At 22.1% G+C, this 11,335-nt stretch overlaps 2 protein-coding genes across 3 annotated transcripts in view; one reads left to right on the top strand and one right to left on the bottom strand.

Annotated features, from left to right (window-relative positions):
* LOC102673396 (ATP-dependent DNA helicase Q4) overlaps nt 1-5,546 on the top strand; it is a 6,555-nt gene extending 1,009 nt beyond the window's left edge. The window contains exons 2-9 of the mRNA XM_006624427.2: nt 62-2,347; nt 2,428-2,539; nt 2,615-3,414; nt 3,498-3,785; nt 3,874-4,209; nt 4,286-4,445; nt 4,521-4,840; nt 4,943-5,546. Coding sequence (XP_006624490.1) covers nt 62-2,347; nt 2,428-2,539; nt 2,615-3,414; nt 3,498-3,785; nt 3,874-4,209; nt 4,286-4,445; nt 4,521-4,840; nt 4,943-5,173 — 4,533 coding nt within the window. The 3' untranslated portion in view covers nt 5,174-5,546. The remainder of the gene's footprint in view (nt 1-61; nt 2,348-2,427; nt 2,540-2,614; nt 3,415-3,497; nt 3,786-3,873; nt 4,210-4,285; nt 4,446-4,520; nt 4,841-4,942) is intronic.
* Nucleotides 5,547-5,905: 359 nt separating this feature from the next.
* Nucleotides 5,906-10,113, bottom strand: LOC102673177. 2 transcript variants are annotated; one of them, XM_006624425.2, is made up of 3 exons: nt 9,886-10,113; nt 6,937-7,298; nt 5,906-6,361 (listed from the first exon to the last, which is right to left on the bottom strand). In XM_006624425.2, exons 2-3 carry the CDS (start codon nt 7,099-7,101, stop codon nt 5,972-5,974), a joined length of 555 nt encoding a protein of 184 aa, XP_006624488.1. In that variant the 5' UTR covers nt 7,102-7,298; nt 9,886-10,113; the 3' UTR covers nt 5,906-5,971. The 2 variants fall into 2 exon arrangements, with proteins under 2 accessions (XP_006624488.1, XP_006624489.1); XM_006624426.2 differs by having other exon boundaries at nt 9,882-10,096.
* Nucleotides 10,114-11,335: the final 1,222 nt, after the last annotated feature.

The following is an 11,335-nucleotide window of genomic DNA, read 5'->3' as shown; positions in this document are numbered from 1 at the left end:
TATTATAATTATATTATATTTTATAAGAATATAATATAAAAATAATCTTTTATTTTTTTAGAATGATATTAAAGAAGCTGACATGAAAATCAAAGAATCTTATAAAATGTATTGGAAGTTAAAAACACGTGCTTTAGAAGAAACACTTACAGATATTTCATTTTCTGATGATGTAGAAAATAATATTCCTACAAAAACTACAATGTGTACATCACCTAAAGAAATTAAAGATGAAAATAAATCTTTAAAGGATAATAATAAACAAATTGTAGAAAATACAAATGAAAAAGATAAAAAAGATATGGAAAATACAAATGAAAAAGATGTAAAAAGTACAAGTTTACAGGAAATAGAAAATATAAAGAAAGATACAGAAAATATAGATCCAGAAAAATATCAAAATCAATGTCAAAATCAATATAATAATGTTACAATAGATGAAAAAGAATGTAAAAATGTAAAAGATGTATGGGGCAATCATTTGCAAAGAAACAATGAAAAGATGCCCAAAAAGAAAGAGACATTACTTATAGGTAGATCATCATCTTTCCAATTATCACAAAATAAATTTACAAACTCAAACTTTACAAAAAGAAATCCTAGAAAATCATTATCTGCAACAAAAATAAAAAATAAGACTGAAAAAGATAATGACATTATCTCAAATACATTGGAACAAAATACAAACAAAGAACTAAATAATAAAGATAATTCTAATATTATTGAAGAAACAAAATCTATATTTGGTGAATCAATGAAAATAACTTATATGGAGCCTACATCTATAATTCATTCAATTGGTACAGTACAACAATTAATTGAGGGACATACTATTAATAGAAATTTAAATCCTGGTTGGTTAAATAGATGTGCTAAACACAATAATTTGGAATATCCAGCATTTGATTCTCAGAGATTTTCCGGAACAAGTGATTCTGGAATTGAATCAACAGAATCAAGTATATATTCACCAAAAGAAAATATAATATTGTCATTACCACAAAAATCTTTTGAGATATCAGATGAAGAAGATTTTGTTTGTAATAGTGATTCAGAAGAAGGACATAAAAATAAACGTATCAGAAATTTTAAAAAAGAATTTAGTGATCAAGAAAGTTATTCTTCTAAAAGAATGTGTCTTGAAAATTGTACAAATACTTCAACACTAAGTAAAATAAATGTACAAACAATACATTGTATTGAAGATGTAAATACGATTTTTAATGAAGAAAAATTCAATGTAGTTCTAAATAAAAATAATAGTATAAATAATAATATAAATATTCAAACAAATTTGTTTAATAATATTGACAAATGTAATGAAAAAATAAAATATATACCAAAAATAGAGACAAATATACATGACGAAGAGAATGCAGAAAAATCATTTAAAGAAAGATTAGTAAATCACAAAATACAAAGAAAATTTAAACATATCTCATCTGATGATTCAGATGTTGAAAATGATGAAAAGGAAAAAAAAAACAAGAAAAAAATATCAAAAACAAAACGAATAAGTACAAGAAAGAATAAATCTACCAAAGAATCATCAACAAAGGAAATAAAAACTAGAATTAGAAAAAGATCTTCTAGGAAAAAAGAAGATATACAAGATGAAGATGATTTCTTTGAAACTGGCAATGTAAATCACGAAACTACGAAATCACGAAATCATGAAAATAGAAAATCTGAAATATATGGAATAGAAACTTTAGAAGCTGTTCCACGTTTTGCAATATATAAAAATTGTCAAGGAGATCTTATTGAACAATTTGCCAAATCTGTTTCTTTAAAAACTAATGACTTAAATTCTATTAAATCTATAATAAAACCAAGAGGACAATTAACAGATAAAGAAAAATTAGAAAAGAAAATAGCAGAAGGAAAAACAAACGAAAATTTTGTTAGAATAAATTTAAAGAAAAAAGTATTTGTGCGTGGTAAAAAACATTTTAATTTCTCAAAATATAAAAAAAACCAATGGAAACAAAGAAAAAAAGATCTTGGATCTAGTGAAAATAGTTTAGCAGTAGCTGATTTTGTTGAAAAGAATAATGTATCAACTTGTTTTAAATGTCAAAGTATCGGTCATTTTGCAAAAAATTGTCCAAATGCAAAAAATGATGATTTAATACCAATAAATGAGATAGATGAAAGTTCACAATTTCCAACTTTAGAAGAAGCTGAACAAATGGCCAGTCGAAATGCAATTATAGCACATGCTAATAGAATCGATCGTTTGCCAGAAATACCATCGTTTTCTTCTAAAACACAATATGAATCAACAGTAAATGAAATCAAGGATGAAACTAATGATGATGATTTATGGGAACCCATTGAAGACGAAGTATAAATTTACTTGTTTATAATTGTAATATTTTTTTTATAATATTATGATAATTATTCTATATTTTATCAAATTTTTAGGAAATTTTATGCGGACATAAAATTCCTGATGATTTAATACAAAAATTATTACCACCAGAAATTGGTACAGTACAGCCATTGTATAAACTTAAGGATGATCAATCATGTATAGGTAATAAGTGTAAAACTTTCTAACTTATATACTTATTATAATTTTAATTAATTATTTTAATTAATCTAATTATAGAAACACCATCTGAAGTTTTTGATGCATTGCAAAAATTTGGTCACACAACATTTAGACATGGCCAAGAAAAAGCTATAATGAGAATACTTTCTGGTCAATCAACTTTAGTAACTTTATCTACTGGTTCCGGAAAATCTTTATGTTACCAGTTACCTGCATATCTTTATTCTCAATATTCCAATTGTATTACTTTAGTCATATCACCATTAGTATCCTTAATGGATGATCAAGTAACTGGTGTTCCATCCTTTTTATCGGCAGCTTGTTTGCATACTAATCAAACTCAAAAAGTAAGAGATAATACTATGAAAATGATCAAACAAGGAAGAATAAATATTTTGCTAATCTCTCCAGAAGCCGTAGTAGCTGGAGAAAAATCAACAGGATTTGGAGCACTGTTAAGGGAGCTACCACCAATTGCTTTTGCATGTATAGACGAAGCTCATTGTATTTCGCAATGGTCTCATAATTTCCGTCCATCTTATCTTATGGTTTGTCGAGTACTTAAAGAAAAATTAGGTGTTAAAACAGTATTAGCTCTTACTGCTACTGCAAGAAAAGCTACAGCAGAAAGTATAGTAAGTCATTTAGGTATACAAGATGGAATTGCAGGTGTTATTTCTGATATTCCAATACCTAAAAATCTATTGTTAACAATTTCTAAAGATGAAAATAGAGATCAGGCTTTAATCAAATTATTACAAAGTGAAAGATTTCAAGAATGTAACTCGATTATTATTTATTGTACTCGTCGAGAAGAATGCGTAAGAATTGCCGGTTTTCTGAGGATTTCCTTGCAGGTATTTTGGTTCCTATTATCAATATAGTTTGATTTTAATAGTATTATTATAATAATAATATAATATATTTTATTTTTTGATAGAATGTCAATAATTCTGAGAAGCCAAACAATAAAATATCTTTTATTGCGGAAGCGTATCATGCTGGTTTATCAGCTCATCGTCGAAAAATTGTACAGAAAGCATTCATGAATGGACAAACTAGAATTGTTGTTGCTACTGTAGCTTTCGGTATGGGTATTAATAAACCAGATATTCGTGCTGTTATTCATTATAATATGCCTGGAAGTTTCGAAAACTATATTCAAGAAGTTGGAAGGGCTGGACGAGATGGACTTATAGCGCATTGTCATTTATTCTTAAATCCAACAGTACTTAAATTTAAATTTAAATACTTAGATAAATTTGTACATATGTTTGATTTGTATCCAAAATATATACAAAGTTTTTTCATTTTAGGAAGATAAGGATAAGTTGGAATTGCGTCGACATATTTATGCAAATGGAGTAGATAGGCATACAATTAGACGTTTACTTCAAAAAGTTTTTGTTTCGTGTTCATGTTCAAAATTACGAGAAAAAATAGCAAATAATAGATGTCCTGGTCATGAAGTTGCTATACCAGTTGATGACACAGTTATGGCTTTAGATATTTCAGAAGAAATAATTTCAACACTTTTATGTTATCTTGAATTACATCCTAAAAAATTTGTTAGTGTTCTTTCATCTGTATATGTTAGAGCTAGAGTTTCAAGTTATAATGGATCTCAAGGATTAAAACAAGCTGCTCAAACAGTGCGTATATAACATATATTTCTATAGAAATAAGAATTTATTTATTTAATATTAAAAAATTTAATCAATTTTTCAGTCACCACCACTTGCTATGGCAATAGCATTAGATTTAAAAAATGGTATTTCTCATGAAAAAGATAATGTTATTGAATTTCCTGTTGTGGATGTTGCATCTGCTATAGGTTGGGATAGTGGTGTAGTAAAAAGCCATCTTAAAAATTTGGAATGGAAAACAGGTTTGTATTAATTGAGAAATTATAGTAATAATTTAAAAATAAAATTAAAATACCTTGATTTTATTTTTTTCCTAGTTAATGGGATTCCAAAACGTTCAACTCTTTCGGTAAAATACGATAAACTTGGTTTAAGAGTAAAAGCTCCAGGAGATTTAACGGAATTAGAACTAGATGAAGCACTTGATGCTTTAGTTTATCGTGTGCAATCTCAAGAATCTTCAGCGTTACAACAACTTGAAACAATTGGTGTTATACTTCATAAATTCAGTGTATCATCTATAAATGAGTGTTTAATAGTGAATGATAATATAATTAACAATTCTAATCGATTAAAAGATGTTATTCGCAGTTACTTCGACGGAGAAGTTTTATTAGATATCGATTTCAACAAACAAGTAAGTTTTCATATATATATATATATAATGTTCAGTATTTTTATTAAATCATATTTTATAGATATCATGGAACTATAAAATATATTTCTTATTTTTTTTTAGAATATAATAGAAAACGAAGCACAAATAGCTTGTGATGTACGAAATTTGATTGTAAGTTATCGCGATAATAATTTCACTGGACGTGCAGTCGCTCGAATCTTTCATGGCATACAAAGTCCGAATTATCCTGCTTATGTATGGAATAAATGCCGGTTTTGGCGAATTCATCTTTCATGTAATTTCAATGTTTTGTGTCAAATTGCAACAAAAGAAATTTTAGCTTTACGCTAATAATATTGTTTTCAATGAGTTTAAAACGAATAAATAAATTCTTCAACATTAGCTTGTTATAGTATTATAAATATTTGTTAGATATTATAAATATTTGATTATCTTTTAATATTTAATCTATGAATGTTTGCGCTGGGCGAAATTTAAAGGTATATTATAGATCTAAGAGATGGATTTATAAATTCGACACATATTGACTGAATAATTTTATTTTAAAAACATAGATAATTAAATATTATATAACACTTTATTGTATTCATAACAAGTGACAAAATTCATCATATACAAAATATTTACTCGAACGTGATTTAAAAGAGTAACTTATTTTTTTACATTTATAGAATAAATTTTATAAATACTTTTTTAAAAAAAATGGTAATGCAATAATTATTTTCTTTCATCGTTGTAATTTTAATATGTAACAATAATAATTATAATTATATATTAATATTGTTATATTATTATTTTTAATCATATATATATATATATATATATATCTCAAATATTAAAATATTTGTCCTGCACCATTATTACTTAAAATTTTTTTATTTTCATTATTAATTTCAATTAATTTATTTAAAATCTAAATAAATGGAAATTACATAAGTTTTTTATTTTCTTAATATTAAAATATTTAATATATTTTTATCAAGGCGGTGTAGGAATATTTTATTCATTTTTTTCATTTAAATTTAACTTTCTTTAGTATTTCCATTTAATAATTTTCTTTAATATTTCAGTTGAAAAACAATTTTAATCAATATTGTATAATGATTTTTTTTAATAATCATAAATAATTCACGTTACCACTCTTTTCATATAATTGCATTGTCGTAAAAATTTGTGCATTCGTATTTGTTGCATTTTACCAACACGATTCATACACATTTCATTTTGACATAAAGCGCAAAATTCGGATGATATTCCGTGAAACGGAGAACGAAAATAAACATTGGCATCCTTTAACATTTTATTCTTATGATGTGCCCAAATGTGCAATGACAATTCGAGCAACATTAATACAGGCAAGAACCAGCGGAAACATAGAACAGCAAGAAAAAACAAACAAACTGGATTGACTTGACCAAATGATGCTCCAACAGGAACAGGTTCTAATTCCATTAAATTCTCACTTTTTCTTAAAGAACCGTCCTTAGCCAATAATGTTTCCTTCACTTCTTTCGGAATCTAAAAAATTTAAATTATTAAAATTTATATTTATATTTTATTATATTATATTTATTATATTATATTAAAATTTAGTATTTATTAATTCATTGTAATTATATTAATTTTTTATTATATGTAATACGATAAAAATTGGATAAATTCGAAATTCGAAAATCGAATTAAAAACGATATTTTTAAAATGATAAAATTAATTTTTAATCTTAATATAGCTCAACCAGAGCTCGAATGTTCTTTGAATTCTTTCATTATCTTACACAACAGAAAAGGATAGAGAATGAAGAAAAAGAGAATAAAACAAACATATTGTTTATTTCACGTGTCAAGGAGAATCTTTTATTTGTAAAGATAAACAGTTTTACGTTGCAAATTGTCCTATGCAATTATCCAATTTTTATCATATATTTTTAAAAATATAATTAAAAAAATTCAGTTTTAGATTCTCACACTTCTCTTTATTTATTTACATAATACATCGAATTATGTAATAAATCACTGTATCATAACATTCATTATTATTTCATAAAAAAAAAAATAATAATATGTATTTTATGGAAATTGTTTGAAATAATTACCTGAAAACGTATTCTTCTTTTAATAGTTTCAATACCAACCACGTTGATTTCCGGTTCTCCCGTTTCAGCATTATTTATCGAGCTAACTAGTTGTCGAATCTCACAATCGGAAGCTGGAAGACTAATACTTTCACCAGTTTCTTCATCAACGTAGATTCGGTCCATTTCGTCAATGTTAATATCAATGTTAAAATATAAAAGAAATGTGCACAAAAATATATTCGATGTGTTCTTGTATTTACTGTGGAAAATAGATTTTAATATATTCGGATGTATGGTCAGGTCTTCGGGGTCACTTCCCGGATACAAAGCTCTGCAGTTTTTTTATTCTAATGGTTAAATACCTTGATGAAAAAGTTTTTCTGAAACAAATTACATGATTATATTTTGTTAAATATCTTTATTATTATTTCTATTAAATAATTAGAATTGATTGACTAGTTTTAGTTTCAATTCATATACTAATTTTATTTTCAGTATAATTGATAAATCATTTTATTAAATGAAAAAAAAAACAAATGAATATTAATTTTAAAAAAGTTAATTAATTTGAATATTTTTAAATTTATTAATTTTATTAATATTAAAAAATAAAACCAAAAAATTTATAAAATAAATAATTAATTAATGATATAAAAAAAGAAATTAACAAAAAATTAAAAAAAAAACAAATATACATAATCATACAAAAGAAAAATAATAAAGATATTGATTATAGAACATCACTTTATGTGAATATATTATAAAATGAATTAATTTTATATTATTAACCCATATATTACGTATTTATAGTACGTCATAGAAACATTTATATTTCTCGAATCAATTAATAATCAATTTATTTTTTTAAATTTGTTTATTAAAGTCATTTATGAATCATTTATTTATAATTTTTATTTTTTTATTCAATATTTTAAAAATTTCATTTTATTTAAAATTCATAATATTTTAAAATTTTATTTTTCTTAAAAAAGTTTTAAAATTTTTTATTCTATTTTTTATATTAAATTATTCAATAAATATTATTTAGTACATTGGTCTCAATTTTATATTGCACGTAATTACTTAATACGAACTGTTGAACAAAAGTCATTGAGGTAAAGGTTAACTACGAAAATACGTCATATCGTGCACGTGAAATTTGGAATATTATAAATAACTGAATTAAATGAAAATTTACAGCTACAATTAAAATGGTAAAATATTACTGCAATGACAGACATATAATTATTAAGTTTTTCATATCAAACTGACGAGACATTTATATAACCTTGTGTTTTTTTTACTTGTTTTTTTTATACTTGTTTAACAGTAATTATTTACTTATTTAAGATAATTAGTTAATATATATGCTGCTATTGTTATTTATGTTGTGAAAATATGTATAATAAATAAAACTGCATTTTTTACAAGAACTATATAAAAATTTTCTAAAAATATTCAATCATAATATATATTATATTATGATTTGTTATAATATATGTGTGATGATTGATTTCAAATCAATTTGATGCAATTTGTAAGTTAATTATTTTACTATTTTATTCAATTGATGTTTCAACTAAATAAAAATATTATTTTATCAATTATTATTTTAAAAAAATAATATTTTATATTTAATAAACAAATAATTTTTTTATAAAATTTCAATTTATATTTTATATTTCAATCATATCTCAATTATATTATAAAAAAAATTAATAAATAAATTTTGATGACATAAACATAGTCAAATTGATTTAAATAATGTAATAAAGAAAATAAAGAAAATAAAGAAAATGTCATATATATGTTTTTTATATAACATTGAAATACAATTATAAAATTATTTAATTTTAATGGGTTGATCAAAACGAAAAGAATCTTTTTCTTCATTTACCTTAAATTTTCATCAAGGACTAATCTGCAATGAAATCTTATGCAATCGCGAATAGAGATTAGACGGCGTTTTTAAGACAAGATTTTAATAATGCTTCGTACGAGTAAAGCATTTTATAAGACTCATAATAAATTCTAATTTTTTATTAATTTGCAATAAAATTGAATAGTAGAATTATAGTAATTAACTGCTAATTAAGCTATTAATTCGCGCTTCCATGGAAAAAATATAAAAATTTTGAATTTATTACATTTATCATTTAATCGAAAATATTTTATTCTAAAATCTAAAGATATCCACATAAGAATAATTGCTAACATATATATAAACATTAAATTAATAATATTAGATTAAAATCGAATACTTTTATGAAGAATATTTCAGACATAGAATACATGACTAACAGCAAAGATTACAATTACTATTTATATATAGAGATTGACAAGCTACATAAAATTTACAAGTTTTAAAATTATTTAAAATTTTATAAATTAATAATTTCATAAATAATGTTTCATTATCTTGAAATTATAAAAAAGATAAATTATTATTATATAATTTCATTGATTATTTTTAATAATTGATATGTAATAATTAATCATATTAATATATTTCAATTAATTAATTATATTTTATTAATTTTATTAGTAATAAAAAATAAAGTTAACTTATAAAAAATAAATATATTCTATATTATAAACATATATAATAACAAATCAAAGAAGATAAATAGAAATAATAAAAATAATTTCTATTAATATTTTTTCTGTAATTTTTTTGCTAACAAAAACTTATATTATATTCTCGTATAATCGATTTAATAATAAATTTATAAAATTTAATACTTAAAGACTTTAATTCCACTATTTATAATATTTCTAATAATCATTGTATTAAAATTTATTTAGTTCGAATAATATGAAATTTATTTTGGTCAAAAATATTTAAAATTTAAAATATAATATTTAATAATAATTTGAAATATAGAAAAAAATTCAGAAATATATATTTACAAATACTACAATTATAAATATATTCGTTAATAAGATCGTAATACATTAATAACTTACTGTTTTGTGAAGATTTAAATTCCACAAAGGAAATTTTACGTTTCGGCATTACGTGGATTTACAATTTAACGACAAACAAGATTAAAATTTAAGTAGAAAGCACTTTGCTAGCAATAAAATACAACATATTGCAACAATCACAATATTAATATATGTATAATTCCTCGCGCAGTTGCAACTTGACTGAAAGTATTCGCCATGATAACCTATAACTATATGAATTGAAGATGGTCGTATTTATAAATTATAGAAGCCATAGTATAATATAAAAATATCCACTTAAAAAATTTTTAAAATCTTTAAAAAATGTAATAATATTTTAAAAATATTCATTATTATTTTTTAATATGATTTTTAATATGAATGATTTGTTAAAGATAAATTTTAGACTTATGAGAATTTGAAAAAAGATACGTAGAGACAAGTTTAATCTAATAATAATAATAATAAGTTCATAATTATGTCAAAAATAATACATAAATGAAAATTTTATTTTTATTATTAAAAAGAAATTATTAAAAATGAATAAATTTAATATCTAATGCATTTTTTATCCTGTTTTAAATATTTTCGAATCTTTTTATCATTTTAGTTATCATTTTCAACATTACCGACTGTTAGGAATGAACCATAAAGCAAAGATAAAATAAATCCATTATTCAATATATTTTTAAATCACTTATTTAAATGATAGCTCTGTTAATATTTTTATATCATATGTGACAATCGATTCAAAATGAAATTGATAATGGAGATAATCGTATGAGATGATCAATGAGATGAAAAAAATTGTAATGGAAATTTGATAATTAACTATTTTTAATAAAAAAATTATAATAATAATAGAAAAATTTAGATTATGTATAAATTATTGTTAATTTTTATTATTTATTATTTTTGTGTAAGAATTGAAAGATAGCAAAATAAGAAATATAAGAATATATATAAATATTTGTTGTAATCATGATATAATTTAACTTTAGTATTTTTATTTATTTAGTAGTTTTAATTAATTTAATTAATTTAATTTAATACAATGAGGATTAAAAAATGTGTATTAAAAAATGTTTATATAAAGTTTATATATTGTTTATATAAAGTTTTAAATATAATTATTAATTATTATAATATAATTATTTAATAATATATCAATTGTGATTAGTGTTCTTTTTATTTTTCTTTATAAGATATATTATTAAAATTATTTAATATATCTATATCTTTATATTAGAATTAATTAATTCTTCTAATATAATTTAAATAAATAAATAAATAAATTCTAATTATTTTAATTTTCATAAAATTTCATAGATAATTTCTAATTACTTATTCTTATAATATTTATTCTAAATTAAAATTTCTATTACAAGTAAGTACTCTTCATTTACTTATTTATTCATTTAATTTTTTAATTTTTTAAACTAATTATTAATAAATTGTCATTAATATT

Source organism: Apis dorsata, unplaced genomic scaffold (genome assembly GCF_000469605.1).
Source record: "Apis dorsata unplaced genomic scaffold, Apis dorsata 1.3 scaffold_1057, whole genome shotgun sequence".
In the NCBI taxonomy this organism is placed as follows: Eukaryota; Metazoa; Arthropoda; class Insecta; order Hymenoptera; family Apidae; genus Apis; species Apis dorsata.
Note: the sequence above shows the minus strand (reverse complement) of the source record. Positions and strands in the feature narration are given on the sequence as shown.

Excerpts from the sequence above, each read along its gene's own strand:
- LOC102673177 (XM_006624425.2), bottom strand. The coding sequence starts at position 7,101 with ATGGACCGAATCTACGTTGATGAAGAAACTGGTGAAAGTATTAGTCTT. Across the intron at positions 6,362-6,936 it reads AAAGAAGAATACGTTTTCAG|ATTCCGAAAGAAGTGAAGGA; the intron begins GTAATTATTTCA and ends TAAATTTTTTAG.